Source organism: Pseudophryne corroboree, chromosome 3, assembly GCF_028390025.1.
Source record: "Pseudophryne corroboree isolate aPseCor3 chromosome 3, aPseCor3.hap2, whole genome shotgun sequence".
In the NCBI taxonomy this organism is placed as follows: domain Eukaryota; kingdom Metazoa; phylum Chordata; class Amphibia; order Anura; family Myobatrachidae; genus Pseudophryne; species Pseudophryne corroboree.
This window is the reverse complement of record NC_086446.1, coordinates 705,460,028-705,478,176: the sequence shown is the minus strand read 5'-3', so window position 1 is coordinate 705,478,176 and position 18,149 is coordinate 705,460,028. Positions and strand designations below refer to the sequence as shown.

The 18,149-nt window shown below is 44.1% G+C and overlaps 1 protein-coding gene across 3 annotated transcripts in view; it reads left to right on the top strand.

Moving 5' to 3' along the window:
• Positions 1–18,149, top strand: part of LOC135056653 (alpha-2-macroglobulin-like protein 1) — a 342,531-nt gene that overhangs the window by 50,710 nt on the left and 273,672 nt on the right. For all 3 annotated transcript variants that reach the window (XM_063962097.1, XM_063962096.1, XM_063962098.1), the window contains one exon: positions 3,642–3,795. In XM_063962097.1, the coding sequence (XP_063818167.1) occupies positions 3,642–3,795 (154 nt within the window). The remainder of the gene's footprint in view (positions 1–3,641; positions 3,796–18,149) is intronic.

Here is an 18,149-nt window from a genome sequence, read left to right as displayed (position 1 = left end):
CAGAGTGAGATTAGCTCATCTAACTTAGAAGGTAAGTCTCTGGTAGCTAACTCATCTTTAATACGCTCAGATAAGCCATGCCAGAATGCAGCATACAGGGCCTCGTCGTTCCATGCCAGTTCAGATGCCAGGATCTGGAACTGTATCAGATATTGTCCTACAGTACGTGACCCCTGGCGTAAACGGAGAATCTCGGATGAAGCTGAGGTTACCCGGCCTGGCTCGTCGAAGATGCGCCTGAATGTTGACACGAAGGCAGTGTAGGAAGATAGCAGGGTGTCGGACCTCTCCCATAACGGTGATGCCCAATCAAGGGCTGAGCCACTGAGAAGAGAAATAATGTAGGCAATTTTTGTACGGTCACTGGGAAAATTGCAAGGTTGTAGCTCAAACTGAATCTCACACTGGTTGAGAAATCCCCTGCAGAATCTTGGAGATCCGTCAAATTTTGCTGGCGTTGGAAGATGAAGACGTGGAGCAGAAATGGGTAAGGTGGGTGGGGTTATAGCTGGAGTCACTGTGGTTGACGCACCAGACGCGCCTGATCCACGGAGAGTTGTCTGAATCCCATCCAGCCGAGTAGAGAGATCCTGGAGACAGCAGATGATGTGGCCCTGTGCAGCCTCCTGATGTTCTAGTCGGGCTGCCAGTTCTTGCATCGGCCTGGCCGCTTGATCCTGGTCTCCGGCTGGATTCATTAGGTCAGTGCTTACTGTCACAACTGAGGGCCTGAGCTGACGGGAGGCAGCCTCAGTTGTAGGGGCTGAGATGTACCGGAACCTGGGAGGTTGTATCAGACCCCTGGACATGTAAGTAACATGAATAATAACTGCCCGAAGGCGTGACCACGACAACTTAGATAAAAGTCAATGATGTTTATTATGACAACTCCGCAACACAGCAGCAGTAAAAGAAAACGTAAAAGTCAGCAAAGAATAAATACAGTTCCTGGGTACTACAGGATGGCAGGAGCCACAGGGCACTGGTAGTGTGAGATAGTTCTTATGATCTTCTAGATGGAAAGTCCTTACCAGGCCCGACTGTAGCAATGGAGATAACCCAGGATTGTGCCAGCTGGTGTTCCAGGAAAAGCTGGGTTGCTGAAGATAAAACAGCTGCTGTGGATACTGGCTGGAACCAGACTGTTGTTAGCACGGAGTGGATACTGGCTGGAACCAGTTAAATAATAAATGAACTTGGGAGCGATGAAATATGAACTGAAATGTAGAACTTGAGAGCGGAGAAATAATAATACCGGTGGAGAGTGGTAAAGTGTAGAAAGGACACCGGCCCTTTAAGGGAAGCTGTACTCTGCTGGAAGCTGAGCTGGAAGCAGGTAATGTTGTAGCTGGAAACAGATGAATCCACAATGGATTGGAGAGTCAGGCTACACCGCAGGTGGAATGCTGGTGCGGGTCTCTATGGTAGAAGTCTTGAGACAGGAGCTGGAACCTGGAAGACAATCACAGGAGAGAGACAAACAGGAACTAGGTTTGACAACCAAAGCACTGACGCCTTCCTTGCTCAGGCACAGTGTATTTATACCTGCAGCAAGGAAGGGATTGGCTAGGCAATTATGCAGATTATCAATACTGAGAACAGATTGGTGGAAATGATCAGCTGACAGAATCCAAGATGGCTGCGCCCATGCAGACACTTGGAGGGAAGTTTGGTTTGTAATCCATGTGGTAATGAAAACAGTAATGGCGGCGCCGGCCACCGGAGACAGGAGGCGCCAGGCTGACAGATGCACATCCAACCACGCGGACACAGCGGAGGCCGCGGCTGACGTAATCGCCACTCAGACACTCTGCATGCAGAAGAGCAGGGACGGCGGCGGAGGCCGCGGGAGACGCCATGCCAGGTGTAATATGGTGTTTACTGTGACAGCGTCCCAGAGTGACAGGAGAGGATACAGGAATGTACACATCAGGATAACAGATGGGATCCGGTCCTGGAGCGCTGAGCCAGCCTTAGGAGGCATCTGATGGGTAAGAAATGGCGTCCAGATACCCGGATCGTGACATCAAGCCTCTGGAAGTCTCCGTCGTTATGGGTAACACCAGCTGTACATAACATCATTTTCCCCAGGGAATCTTTATACATTGTTTCAGTTCGGGATCCTTGTGGACACTTACCAGCAGCTATCACAATTTCATTCTCAGCTCCATTCATGCCCTAATTTTATGTTTTTATTGCATCATATATATATTTTTTTTTTTATTTTTTTTTTATTTGTTATATGTGAATAAATTACATGTCTTTTTAAAATTCATCCATGGTTGTTTATTATTATTGGAGAAACACATAGCGCCAGTATAATCTTTTCCTGCACATGCATCTTTGTTGTGCATTACATGAGCTGTATTTCTTAGAACGTACCCATATTGGGGGTCATTCCGAGTTGTTAGCTCGTTATTTTTTTCTCGCAACGGAGCGATTAGTCGCTAAAGCGCATGCGCAATGTCCGCAGTGCGACTGCGCCAAGTAAATTTGCTATGCAGTTTGGTATTTTACTCGCGGCATTACGAGGTTTTTTCTTCGTTCTGGTGATCGTAGTGTGATTGACAGGAAGTGGGTGTTTCTGGGCGGAAACTGGGCGTTTTATGGGAGTGTTGGAGAAAACGCTACCGTTTCTGGGAAAAACGCGGGAGTGGCTGGAGAAACGGGGGAGTGCCTGGGCGAACGTTGGGTGTGTTTGTGACGTCAAACCAGGAACGACAAGCACTGAACTGATCGCACTGGAAGAGTAAGTCTCGAGCTACTCAGAAACTGCACAGAGAAGTCTTTTCGCAATTTTGAGAACCTTTCGTTCGCAATTTTGATAAGCTAAGATTCACTCCCAGTAGGCGGCGGCTTAGCGTGTGCAAAGCTGCTAAAAGCAGCTTGCGAGCGAACAACTCGGAATGAGGGCCATTGTACTTGGGCAAAGTGTGCATGCTCCCAGCATCCTTTGCTCAACCTAATTAAGCTTAAAAAGGCATAGGCATAAAATGCATCTGAATCTATATTGATGGATACTTAACAATTTTTTTCTGGGCATGTGCAAAACAAAGCACAACACAAATAGACTTAAGTCCAACTGAGGCCTTTATTCTTCTTTTAAATATTAAATATGGATACCAGCGCTAAGAGTTGCTAATCCAAAATAATCATACAAGATGGATCAGATGCTCAAAATTTTATTTTAACACTGATAAAAAGTATCGTATAAAACCACTTTTATGGCTGTAAAATTGGCAATTCAAATAGTATAAAATAATAATGGATTAAAAATGGAAAAAATCTATATAAAAAAGAATACATATACTTTAGCACTGTCTCTGAGATATTAGAGGGTTTTTCACTTTGCTGCTAGGAACCAGTTCAATAGTTTGTAATCCCGGACTTTATATATGGATTCACTCTTCCTTAAATAAACAATTTCTGTACACAGTCAGCTGGTAATACCCTGTTTGTAACTCACACACAGTTCCACGAGATTATTGCTGTATTGCTCGTCTGCGCAGAAGATTGAAGGGGTTCCCATATATTGCTGGATGTGTTGATTGAGAGCGGAGGTTTTAGGAGTCCTTAGAATTCCAATTGTTGTAAAGGAAAGTCCTTTATTCTTCTTTTACCTTTGCTCATGTTCATTTCAGTTATACATATGGAAAGCCAGTTCTGGGCGCTATTAACGTATCTGTCTGCCTACGAAAATGTTACGGATGGTGGGACTGCAATTATCTGAAAACTGTTGTGGAAAACACAGATGATGTAGATTTGCAGGGGTGCCTGCAAATAAAAGACGTGCAGGTGAGCAAAGTGGAAAAATGCTAGCATCAATGTAATTAGATGTGTTTGGTTTTTCTCATAAAGTTATTACAGGGGCGTTTTAAGAGAAGAGGGGACCCATGTTCAGCCTCCATTGCAGGCCCCCTCCTTTCCGGCAGCTAGTAGACTCTGGCATAATGCCAGAGTCTACTGCACATGCAAAGGTCTCCAGGAACATGGCGCCCGTGCCTTGTTCCTGGGGACATCTCCAGAGCGCATGCACAAATCACTTGGAAATGGCTGCAGTGGCCATTTTCCAAGTGATTTGTGCCCGCACTGCAGGGCCACAGCCATGGGATTCCGGAGGGGTAAGTATATTATACGGGTACAGTGTGTGCGGGGTGGGCCCCACTCCGGACCCAGAGGCCACGTGCACCGTACACACTGCACCCATTATAGAAATGCCTGTGAGCTAATAGTAAATTAATGATACTGTATGATTATTTGTACTGTATGCACTGATTATTTAAGGATTTATAGTACTTGACCACAAGCCAGTGTTGGCTGCTTAGTATGTATGTGCTTGTTCTACAGATGTGTCCTCATATATACGGTACTTATCATTTATTTGTCATGTAGCACAGCAGGCCTGGTCTTATACACGAGCCGAGATGCATTATAACGTATGCAGCATAATGTACTAAGGGACTAATTCAGGTTTGTTAGCATAACAGATGTAACATGTGCGGAGAGAGTTCGATTTGGGTGGGGTGTGTTCAAACTGAAATCTAAATTGCAGGGTAGTAATAAAGCAGCCAGTATTTGCAATGCACATAAACAATATAACCCACCCAAATCTAACTCTCTCTGCACATGTTACATCTGCCCTACCTGCAGTGCAACATGGTTTTGCCCAATTGCTTTTTTGGGCCCTCATTCCGAGTTGATCGCTAGCTGCTTTCGGTCGCAGCACAGCGATCAGGCAAAAAATTGGCAATTCTGCGTATGCGTATGGGCCGCAGTGCGCACGCGCAAAGTTCTTTCACAATAAACTATGCTGTTTTACACAAGGCCGAGCGATGCTTTTCAGTCGCACGGCTGATTGGGGAGTGATTGACAGGAAAGGGGCGTTTCTGGGTGGTAACTGAGCGTTTTCCGGGAGTGGGCTAAAAAACGCAGGCGTGTCGGGTAAAAACGCAGGCGTGCCAGGAGAAACGGGGGAGTGGCTGGCTGAACGTAGGGCATGTTTGTGACGTCAAAGCAGGAACTAAACTGTTTGCAGTGATCGCAAGGTAGGAGTAGGTTTGGAGCTACTCTGAAACGGTATGACATTTTTTTCGAGCAGTTCTGCTAATCTTTCGTTCGCACTTCTGCTAAGCTAAGATACACTCCCAGAGGGCAGCGGCTTAGCGTTTGCACTGCTGCTAAAAGCAGCTAGCGAGCGAACAACTCGGAATGAGGACCTTGGTTTGCTAACAAACCTGACAGTGAGAGTGTAATACCACTTTCCAACCACCAGATGCTGCCTTTCCTGAACTACACAGTGCATGTGATAAATAGCCAATGCAATCAAATGAGGGAGATTTGTAGCGAGCCAGTCGCAGAAAAAAAATATTAAGGTGTGATGCAGGTACATACTGCCTAGTAATGCACTAGTGTTTTTTGTTTCCTTCTTCAATGTTGTGCGCCAATTCACATACTTACTAGCCTTGGCTAATATTATTATTAGTAGTAGTATCATTACTACTACTATTATTAATAATTTAATTTAGTCTTTTATACAGTATGTAGCTGCTAAATGTACTACATGAACAAAAATTTCTGATGCGATCTACAACATTATACAAAGCTGCGTGCACTGATTACAGACACTCTTCATAGAAATGAATAGGGCCTGCAACAATTTACAAAAGCTATGTGCAACAAATTCTGAAACAATGTACAGTACTATAAAAACATTTCTGTATGAGAAAGAACTTCTTCAGTACACTCTCCATAGGAATGAATCAAGCTTCACTTATTGGTCAGTAGCTCTGACTAATCAGCATGGCACAACTCATTCCTTTGGAGAGGGGGCTCCCGAGTGACAGCTGTGGTGGGGTCACAAAAAGGACAACTTGAATTGTCTGATATGTTTTTTTTATTGCCAAGATCCCATGGAATAACTACAGGGACTGAAGAGGATTGATCTCTCGTTTCAGATAAAAGATCCTCTTCAATCCTTGTAAAAAAAAAAAATACAGTGCAATTTGTCACTTTCAGGACCCCACTGTGACTAAGAGGTCACTTGGGGAAACTCTCTATAGGAATGAATGGGGCCGCGCTGATTGATCAGAGTGCTGACCTGTCACAAACTGATATATTATCGTGGTCAGATTTATTCCTAAGAAGAGTGCCCGCAATGAGTTCTTCATCAATCAGATATTGTTGCATATAGCTTCAGAAAATGTTGTACTGTACATCACTTTTTTTAAAATAGTTGAGGACCCCATTCATCCCTATGGAGAGTGTCTGAGTACTCTGTCACTCAGAAATTGTCACACACCTCTTCGTAAAATGTTGTGCATTATTGCAGTAAAGAATTAAATATAAATAATTAAAAATAAGTGTGTGGTCACGCATAAACAGCCATAGCACTTGTGCATAGGCTGGTATTGGAAAATTCGGGGACGGGGAGAAAAAATGTGTGCGGTCTACTTCCGGCCCATGGCTGGTTGTCCCTTCTCCCGGCCTAGGGATGGTTCCTCCAAGGGAATAGCACCCGGTAAAACAAAATGTGCATGCCCCCTATCTCCTGTGTCCAACCAGCTCTAACGCCAATAGCAGTAGGGGTCTTCTCTGTTCCCCTTGTGGCAGTTGGTACATAAGTATTATTTGTAATTTGTAAATAATATTATTTTTTTAAAGTGAACTACTGAACCAAGCAAGAATGCTAGGCTACAATGGCACATGGAGAACCTCAAGTGCCACATGCCTGGTCATCAAGGATACTCTGGCACCTGCAGTCCACCTGTAAAAAAAAATGATTGGGCACACACACACTGTAGCAAAAATATTTGATTAAAGATAGACTCCCTCAAATACCCTATTTTCCTATCTATTATCCATGGACTTGACATAATAAAAAATTACAATCTTGAGATACTGTAGCATGAAGCTGAAAACTGTACTCGGTCAGTAATAGTCCATAGGAATGAATAGGGACAGCCTGCGACAGTGCTCTATTGACCCTTGTTATACAGCTTTTCAAAATTTGTTGCAAACAGTAATGTAACAAAGCGCTTGAAATTATATGAATAACAGTATCTAAAATGAATAAGTGTAACCGTGTGTTATGATTATATTGTAATTTGTCACCTCTTGTCATCTGTCTGTCGCCCCTCCCCATTAGATTGTTAGCTCTTCAGAGCAGGGCCCTCTTTCCTCTTGTTATCTAAGCCCTCGTCTCAACACATTTCACTCACAGCTCTCCCCTACTCAACGACCATCTTTATCCTGCTAGTAAAGGCTCATCTCCATCTATGGCCACCAGCCTCTAGTAGTACGATGATCACTCCCTCGATACTTACATCTTAGCTGTATTATGTCTTGAGAATGTGTGGTGCTCTGTTACCTGTACTTTATTTCTGTTATTTATTTACTGTAATGCAATGTTTTGTCCCCTGTACTGTCCTTTGTACGGCGCTGCGAAACACATGTGGCGCCTTATAAATAAAATGTAAGAATAATAATAATTGTTGCAATAAAATGTAACAATATAGGAGTATTGCAATGCCTGAAAAAGAAAAAGGATTATAATATGTTTACAGACCTTTTTTTGCACGATTGCTGTGGTCTCCAAGTGTTGTAACAAAGGGGTTCCGTATTTGCCGTACAAGGAGGTTTTGTAGTGAGAGAGTCCCGGTTACCTGACTTTCCCTATACTAACAACCTTGTTGAGGTGGTGACGTCCCTCTTTCTCCGGCTGGTTCCCCCGCTCCGACTTGCTGCTTTTTCCGAACGGGCAAAGAATCTAAAGCAAGAGCTCACCAGAAGCTTCATACCACCAGAGGCATCAAAAGAAATAAGAATGAAGAATACAGGATATCACTTCTGTCTAAACTGCAATGCTTGCAAAACAGTAAGAAACTCTTCCACCACCCCGACAAAAGCATTTATGTCACAAGTCACAATGAAGAGTTATAAAATTAAAGATACTATCACCTGTAATACGGAGGGGGTCATTTACCTGTTGGAGTGTCCCTGTCATAAACAATATATTGGTCAAACAAAAATAAAATTAAAGATCAGAATAATGGAACACATATATAATATAAGAAAAGGACTATTAACACACAGTGGGGGTCATTCCGAGTTGTTCGCTCGTTGCCGATTTTCACAACGGAGCGATTAAGACAAAAATGCGCATGCGCATGGTTCGCAGTGCGCATGCGCTAAGTATTTTAGCACAAAACTTAGTAGATTTACTCACGTCCGAATAAAGATTTTTCATTATTGAAGTGATCGGAGTGTGATTGACAGGAAGTGGGTGTTTCTGGGCGGAAACTGACCATTTTCTGGGAGTGTGCGGAAAAATGCAGGCGTGCCAAGATAAAACGCGGGAGTGTCTGGAGAAACGGGGGAGTGGCTGGCCGAACGCAGGGTGTCTTTGTGACGTCAAACCAGGAATGAAACGGCCTGAGCTATCGCAATCTGTGAGTAGGTCTGGAGCTACTAGGAAACTGCTAAGAATTTTCTATTCGCAATTCTGCAAATCTTCCGTTCGCTATTCTGCTAAGCTAAGATACACTCCCAGAGGGCGGCGGCCTAGCGTGTGCAATGCTGCTAAAATCAGCTAGCGAGCGAACAACTCGGAATCACCCCCAGTGTGTCAAAGCATTTTCTGGACCATCATGATAAAAATCTAATAGAATTAAAATTTATAGGAATCCAAAAAATCCAACAGCATTGGCGAGGTGGAAACATTTCAGACACTCTCAAAAAGAAAGAAACAGAATGGATTTTTGCCTTACAAACACTGCAACCATTTGGTTTAAATGTGGACGTCGAATTAAATGTGTTGTTAAAATACAAATATATTTTATATTAAGATGAATTTTTTCTGCTTGTATATAAAACACACACATATTTTTTACATCTAATGAATTTATTGATACTTTTAATCCACTTTCACATAACTACAAATGGAGTGCAATACCTGTAGTTTTGCTTTTTAGCCATGTGTATGCCGCACTTTTAACATTGAACTTCCAGGGAAAATGCTCTGGAAAGTTTTTTTCTAATAAAGTTTTTTTTTTAAAAACCCAGCTGGCTAAACCTGCGCTATCCATGATTAAGGGCTTGTAGCCTGAAACGCGTTGGAGGAAGCGCTGATAACGGACTCCTAAAAGACTTCTTAATCACTCCACTCTGCACTGCCAGCATGCTCCTGGATAATTTCAAGCCGCTTCACAGACCGGGACATCCATTAGTCATCAAGCGCCGCATGGCGCAATAAAGCAGCGTTTGGAAAAAGCAGCAAGTCGGAGCGGGGGAACCAGCCGGAGGAAGACGGACGTCACCACCTCAACAAGGTTGGTAGTATAGGGACAGTCAGGTAACCGGGACTCTCTCACTACAAAACCCCCTTGTACGGCAAATACGGTACCCCTTTGTTACAACACTTGGAGACCACAGCAATCGTGCAAAAAAGGTCTGTAAACATATTATAATCCTTTTTCTTTTTCAGGTATTGCAATACTCCTATATTGTTACATTTTATTGCAACAATATAATCATAACACACGGTTACACTTATTCATTTTAGATACTGTTATTCATAGAATTTCAAGCGCTTTGTTACATCAATTATAAGTCTCATTTTTACATACAGAGCAGCTAAAACAAAGGAATCCCAGGCACAGCACGGTTATTTTTGTTATTTATATATGCAAACAGTAATGTATTCATTAGAGATGTGCGGCGGGCACTTTCCGTGTTTTGGTTATGGATCTGGATCCCCGCTCCTGTTTTGGATCTGGATTGGTTTTGCCAAAACCACCCTTTCGAGTTTTGGTTTTGGATCTGGATGATTTTTGAGAAAAACATAAAAACAGCTAAAATCACAGAATTTTGGGGTAAATTTGAGCCTATGGTATTATTAACCCCAATAACATTCATTTCCAGTCTATTCTGAACACCTCACACCTCATAATATTGTTTTTAGACCAAAAGGTTGCACCGAGGTCGCTGGGTGACAAAGCTAGGAGACACAAGTGTGCAGCACAAACACCTGGCCCATCTAGGAGTGGCACTGCAGTGTCAGACAGGATGGCAGTTTTAAAAACTAGGCCCCAAAGAGCACATAATGCAAAGAAAAAAAGAGGTGCAATGAGGTAGCTGGATGACTAAGCTAAGCGACACAAGTGGGCGGCGCAAACACCTGGCCCATCTAGGAGTGGCACTGTAGTGTCAGACAGGATGGCAGATTACAAAAATTGTCCCCAAACAGCACATGATGCAAAGAAAAAAAGAGGCGCAATGAGGTAGCTGTGTGACTAAGCTAAGTGACCCAAGTGGCCGACACAAACACCTGGCCCATCTAGGAGTGGCACTGCAGTGTCAGACAGGATGGCACTTCAAAAAAATAGTCCCAAACAGCACATGATGCAAAGAAAAATGAAAGAAAAAAGAGGTGCAAGATGGAATTGTCCTTGGGCCCTCCCACCCACCCTTATGTTGTATAAACAGGACATGCACACTTTAACAAACCCATCATTTCAGCCACAGGGTCTGCCACACGACTGTGACTGAAATGATGGCCCTCCCACCCACCCTTATGTTGTATAAACAGGACATGCACACCTTAACAAACCAATCATTTCAGCAACAGGGTCTGTGTGGCAGACTGTGGCTGAAATGATTGGTTTGTTTGGGCCCCCACAAAAAAAGAAGTAATTAGTCCCCTCACCAAAAAAGAATCAATTCATCTCTGCATCTACAGAGGCAAGATGTCATCCTCAGGGGAGTATCCAGAACTTTGTGGGCCCCATAGCATTATTTTGGGGCCCCAGTCCCAATACTTCAAGAAAAAAACTTCTCTGCAGCAGTTGTTAATTTTATGCCCTATAATAGTGCCCTAGTTCATTTTCTGAACCTTAGTAGAGCCTTACTTAATGTTATACGCCACAGTAGTGCCCTAGTTTATTTTATGAATCATAGTAGTGTTTAAGTTAACCCTATGTCACATTGCAGAGCTGCCAGTACATATTATCCCGCACAGTATCCCCAATTCACATTATGATATATAGTGCTGCCCGTTCATATTGTGTCTCATTACAGTGCCCCGGATCATATATAACATTAAAATACCCCCCAGTTCATTTTATACCACACTTCAATGAGCAGGTTCAGGGGCATACTGTACCTAGATATATTGCAGGCCCCAAGGAAAAAGTTTGAAAGGGCCTCTACATACTACCCAATGGCGAAAAATGTATATAACACATGTAACTTTGACAGGGAAGGTGGGCCCCATTCAGCTCTGGGCCCCATAGCAGCTGCACTGCCTGCACCTATGGTAGCTACACACTTGGTCGTCCTCATCCTCATTCTCCGATTCCTCACCCTTTTCAGTGTGTACATCCTCCTCCTCACAGAGTACTCATTTGTCCACACTGGAATCCACCATCACAGGTCCCTGTGTACTTTGTGGAGGCAATTGTTGGTAAATGTCTTCCTGGAGGAATTTATCATTCATTTTGATGAACATCATCATCTCCACATTTCGTAGAAGTAACCTCCTACGCCGATCGCTGACAAGGTTACCGGCTTCACTAAACACTCTTTTGGAGTACACACTGGAGGGGGGCAACTTAGGTAAAATAAGTCCAGTTTGTGAAAGGGCCTCTAAATTGCCTCTTTATCCTGCCAGTATACATACGGACTGTCTGACATGCCTACTTGGATACTGTCACCGATATAATCCTCCATCATTCTTTAAATGATGACAGCATCATATGCAGTGACAGTAGACATGTCAGTAATCGTTGGCAGGTCCTTTAGTCTGGACCAGATGTCAACACTTGCTCCTGACTGCCCTGCCAGCGTGTGGGCTGGGAAATTTTATCCTTTTCCTCACCGCCCCAGTTGCGGGAGAAAATAAAGGAGGAGCTGTTGGTCACGTTCCGCTTGAGTTGACAATTTTCTCACCAGCAGGTCTTTGCACCTCTGCAGACTTGTGAGAGATACAGCGTAGGCTTTAAACCTAGGATTGAGCATGGTGGCTGAAATGTAGTGCTCTGGTTTCAACAGACTAACTATCCTTGTATCCTGGCAAAGCGAATGAAGGGCTCCATCCACAAGTACCACATACTTAGTAGAATCGCTCGATCTTAGCTCCGCCTTCAATTTCTCCAGCTGCTTCTGCAAAAGCCTGATATGGGAAATGACCTGACTCAAGCTGGCAGTGTCTGAACTGACTTCATGCGTGGCATGTTCGAAGGGTTGGAGAACCTTACACAAGATGGAAATCATTCTCCACTGTGCTTGAGTCAGGTGCATTCCCGCTCCTTTGCCTACATTGTAGGTGGATGTATAGGGTTGAATAACCTTTTGCTGTTCCTCCATCCTCTGAAGCATATAGAGTGTTGAATTCCACCTCGTTACCACCTCTTGCTATAGGTGATGGCAGGGCAGGTTCAGGAGTGTTTGCTGGCGCTCTAGTCTTTGGCACGCAGTGGCTGAATGTCGAAAAAGTGGCCCGCAATTCTTCGGGCCACCGACAGCATTTCCTGCACGCCCCTGTCATTTTTCAAAAAATTCTGCACCACCAAATGAATTGTATGTGCAAAACATGGGACGGGCTGGAATTTGCCCAGATGTAATGCATGCACAATATTGGTGGCGTTGTCTGATATCACAAATCCCCAGGAGAGTTTAAGAGGGGTAAGCCATTGTGCGATGATGTCCCTCAGTTTCTGCAAGAGGTTGTCAGCGGTGTGCCTCTTACAAAAAACGGTGATACATTGCGTGTTTGTGAGATGCTACTACTGGTGCGGCTGCTTTTGTTGCTGCGGGAGGCAATACATCTACCCAGTGGGCTGTCACAGTCATGTAGTCCTTAGTTTGCCCTACTCCACTTGTCTACATGTCCATGGTTAAGTGGACAGTGGGTAAAACCGCATTTTTCAGGACACTGAGGACACTTTTCTTAATGTCCCTGTACAGTCCGGAAATCGCTTTCCTGGTAAAGTGGAATCTAGATGGTATTTGGTACCGGGAAGACACTATCTCCAACAATTGTCTAAATCCCACTGCACTAATGGCGGATACCGGATACACGTCTAACACCAAGCTGTCAAGGCCTCAGTTATCCGCTTTGTAACAAGATGACTGCTGTCATATTTCATCTTCCTCGCAAAGGACTGTTGGACAGTCAATTGCTTAGTTGAAGTAGTACAAGTGGTCTTCCAACTTCCCCTCTGGGATGACGATCGACTCCCAGCAGCAACAACAGCAGCAGCAGCAGTAGGCGTACCACTCAAGGATCCTCCAGAGGAATCCCGGTTAGGAGAGGACTCATCAGTCATGCCAGTGACATGGCCTGCAGGACTACTGATGTTCCTGACTGAAGAGGAGATTGACATTGAGGGAGTTGGTGGTGTGGCTTGCAGGATCTTGGGTACAAGGGGAAAAAAGGGATTTAGGTGTCAGTGGACTGCTTACGCTCTTACTCAAAGTTTCTGAACTTGACAATGACTTCTGATGAATGCGCTGCAGGTGATGTATAAGGGAGGATGTTTCTAGGTGGTTAACGTCCTTACCTCTACTTATTACCGATTGACAAAGTCAACACATGGCTTGACACCCGTTGTCCGGATTTGTGGAGACAATTCCACACCGAAGAGGTGGCTTTTTTGGTATTTTGCCCAGGCATGACAATGGGCTTATTCACCCCACGAACAGCAACTGTCTCCCTCGGTGCCTGATTTAAACAAACCACATCACCATCAGAATCCTCCTCGTCAACTTCCTCCTCAGCGCCAGCAACACCCATATCCTCATCCCGGTCTACTACAACAATTTGAATATCAGAAACTGGACTGTGGGTGCTCCTTCCAGCACTTGCAGAGGGCGTGCAAATGGTGGAAGGATCCACCATTTCCCATCCAGTGTTGGGAAGGTCAGGCATCGCAACCGCCGACACACTTGGACTCTCCTTGGGGATTTGTGATACCATCTTAGAACGCACAGTTCTTTGCTGTGCTTTTGCCAGCTTAACTCTTTTAATTTTTTTAGTGGGAGGATGAGGGCTTCCATTGTCATGTGAAGCTGAACCACTAGTCATGAACACAGGCTAGGGCTGATTTAAATTTATTTTTTTGGGTAATTTTACTGAACTTTGGCTTTTGGATTTTACATGCCCTCTACTATGACATTGGGCATCAGCCTTGGCAGACGACGTTGATGGCAGTTCATTGTCTATGTCATGACTAGTAGCAGCAGCTTCAGCACTAGGAGGAAGTAGTTCTTGATATTTTCATATTGTATTCTCCAAATTTTTGTCCTCCATTATTTTTCTGGAATTATATAACAATATGCGGCACAGGAGAGCGTACCCCTACACCACACAGGGCAAACCCTGTAAAAATTATTTGGATAATAATAACCCTTTTATTTGGAGTTATTATAATAATATGCAGCACAGGAGGGCATACCCCTACACCACACAGGGCAAACCCTGTAAACATTATTTGAATTAGATTGTAATAACCCCTTTATTTGGAGTAAATAATATACAGCACAGGACAGCACCACTGGACTTATACGGCAGTACCGCTGGAGTTATACGGCAGTACCGGTGGAATTATACGGCAGCACCACTGGACTTATACGGCAGCACCCCTGGACTTATGCAGCTGTACCGGTGGACTTATATGGCAGCACCACTGGACTGGACTTATACAGCAGCACCACTGGACTTATGGCAGCACAGGACGCCACCACTGGCCTGATGCAGCACAAGACAGCACCACTGGACTGGACTTATACAGCAGCACCACTGGACATATGGCAGCACAGGAAACCACCACTGGTGTGACTGGACTGATGCAGTACAAGACACCACCACTGGACTGATGCAGCACAAGACAGCACTACTGGACTGGACTTATACAGCACCACTGGACTTATACGGCAGTACGGCTGGACTTATACGGCTGTACTGCAGTTACCGCTGCACTTGTACGGCAGTAACAGTGGCGGTACTTGTGAGTGATGGGCCCAGGTGCAACAATATGCATTGAGCCCCCCTCCTCCACCCAACCCCAAGTTCATGATATGCCACACAACAGTGTATATTAATACATGATTCAATGGTATATTGTGTCTATTTTATGTGTCCAGTTTATATGGGTCTAGTTTTATCAATAAATATTAAGTTGGTACTAGATAGAAAGAAGCTTCCAGTTTTAATGATCACAAAGCAGATACATTAATATATGCACACACGCCCGCAGGAACCCAATGTAATTTCCAGGAACACGTTCCCTGCCTTTAAGCAGTACTGTGCATTCATGTTGCACATGCTATATCACTGCTGTAACCCCTTAATACATACTCTCCACTATATGTCACTGCTGGAAGTTATAAAAAAAAAAGAAAATGAATAATATATATACATAGATATATGTAGAGTGGAGAGTATGTATAAAGAGCTTACAGCAGTAAAATAATATGTGCAACATGAATACACAGTACCGCTCAAAGGTAGGGAACATTTTCCAGCAAATTACATTGGCTACTTGCTGATGTTTGTGTGGGTGCGCACCTAGAAATGCCATTGCTCCGCCCTAGGTCTTATGACATCACTACCGCCCTTACCTCATTGTTTAGGTTCAGCAGCAGCTCCATGACGTCCTGACTTCTGCGCTGGGGCTGGTCACTACATTGTGACATCGGACCCCCTGCAACAACAATGTCAAGAGAAGGAGAGGAGATGAGAGGAAAGGGGAGAAGAGGAGAGCGCTCCCCTCCTGTCCTCCGGCCAGACCGCTACTTCCTCATTTGTTGCAGCATAGTACTGTAATGAGTCCGTCTGACTCATTATTAGTACTGCTGCTGTCAATGCCGCTGTGGTCCCTTTCATTGCTGCGGGCACCGATGCAATGCACTGGCTGCACCGCTAATAGTTCCGCCACTGGGCAGTACCCCTGGATCTATACGGCAGCACCACTGGACTGGACTTATACGGCAGGACCACTGGACTGGACTTATACAGCAGCACCACTAGACTTATGGCAGTACAGGACACCACCACTGGACTTATGGCAGCACAGGACACCACCACTGGACTGATGCAGCACTAGACAGCACCATTGGTCTGGACTTACAGTATACAGCAGCACTGAACTTATGGCAGCACAGGACACCACCACTGTGACTGGACTGATGCAGCACAAGACACCACCACTGGACTGATGCAGCACAAGACAGCTCTACTGGAATAATTCAAAAGAGCAGGTCACCACCCCACGCGCCATGCCACTTTCCCGCACAGACACTGAGGAGATACGTCCTCTCGCTACACTCTCCAGGACTGGAGTGAAAATGGCGGCGACCCGCGGCTCCTTATAGGAAATCCAAAACCCGCAAGAAACCGACAGCGGGATGATGACGGTTTCCGCTCATCTCTAGTATTCATGTTCTTGGACACAATGCAATTCCAAAATTATTGCACACCCCTTTTAAAATTGTCACACATCTCAATCAAAATGTTGTGTACTGAATGTTCACATCTATGGCTGTTAACATTACTGTCCAAACAGGATTGGCCGCCATCAGGGCTTGCTATAGTGCCACCTCCATCCACTACTATTACTGTAGTTTTAATCAGCAGAGCATTGGCCATCCTGCAGTTTGTGTGTACTGCATAATGTGAACCATTTGGTGCCTTAGCATGCCTAATTGCATACTGCAATAAGGATACCTGTTTGGCGCAATTTTAGCCACAGTGTATGTGGACACATTTGTAAGTGTGTGTTTGATCCAGGCATGCATTCAGTATATTGCATAGCTGAAAGTTATACAGGAGTAAATTAGGAGCTAAAGAGGAGGAAAACACTGCAGAGAAGAATAACGCACATCGCTATTCTGTAAATTTCTCTTAATTATTTCTTTATTACACTCCGCCTCATGCACCTGATTTGTATATTTTATGCATAGAACTGTTTGCAAAAAATAAAAAGTGTCAAAGTCGAAAAATATCATGCTTCACATTGCCATATACTAACCCCATGCACATGCTGCTGCTCGTGCATTCAGTCTGCCGTACGTGCACATGTCCGCAAATTGCGTACACTCGCTCCGGCGATTACGCGCGGTATATGCGTATTTACGGTAGAGTTTATGAACTTGTAGCGGGCGACTCGTTTATAGCATAGTTAACTAATATAGTGCGTTTTGTAGATAATATTCCCTTTAATAATGTCGGCAAGTATGTTTAGTGTAAATGGTTCAGGGACTTGGGAATTCCTCCTTGCATGATACAAAGGGTCTGACAAAGGTTGAACAGTGGTGTCTAGTACCTAACTGAAGAGTATTTTATTAGAAACATTCCGGTGTTGGTTAGGAAGTGATTAATCGCTCCTGCGTATAGTTATGACTATAAGAAGGTTATGGACATTTGCTGTATTTGCAGTTCATTATCCATGCGGTGGGAATCCTGAGGATACCTCCCACCTGAGCAGTTTAAAATAGTCACAGCCCACCTGTTCAAATCCACCTATGACCTTTTGTTATAATGAAGAGAGACATTCCTGCGTCCAATGAACAATGAGATTGTAGGGCCCTTTGTAGTGTACTGTATGTTGTGTATATAAAGGCCACTGTCCCCTGACCGGCCAGTACTCTCTCTCATCAACAATTATCAGTCGGATAATTGGAGGACTGGATCCGGTTGCGCTAGCGAGTGTTCCCCCGTATGGTATGTTTCTCTGTGGCCACTTTGTTCCCGTTTAGTGTAAGCCATTCATTCTTATTTTATGTATTTGTGTTTGCGTTCTTTCGCTATTGTGTATATTTTTGTTTAGTTATTGTGTTTAGGTATTAATGTTAGGATTGTAGTGTATAAGCTGTAAACTGTATTTCTTTTCCCTTTTACATACTAAATATCATCTATAAAGGTGTTGGAACCTTAGCAAGCAGTGTGTGTTTCACCAGTCATTATAGAGGGTTTCTGAGCGTCTCAATCACTCAAACAGCTTACTTAATAACAAGGTTAACCAGTGTTACATCATTGCAGTATCTCAGTACTAAGGTTTACAGTATAAGCATATTCTGTGTTTAAGGTTTAAAAGGTTATTAACTGTGTGTATGCTCGCTGTGTGTATTCCGTACACCCAGCGCAGCGTGTACGT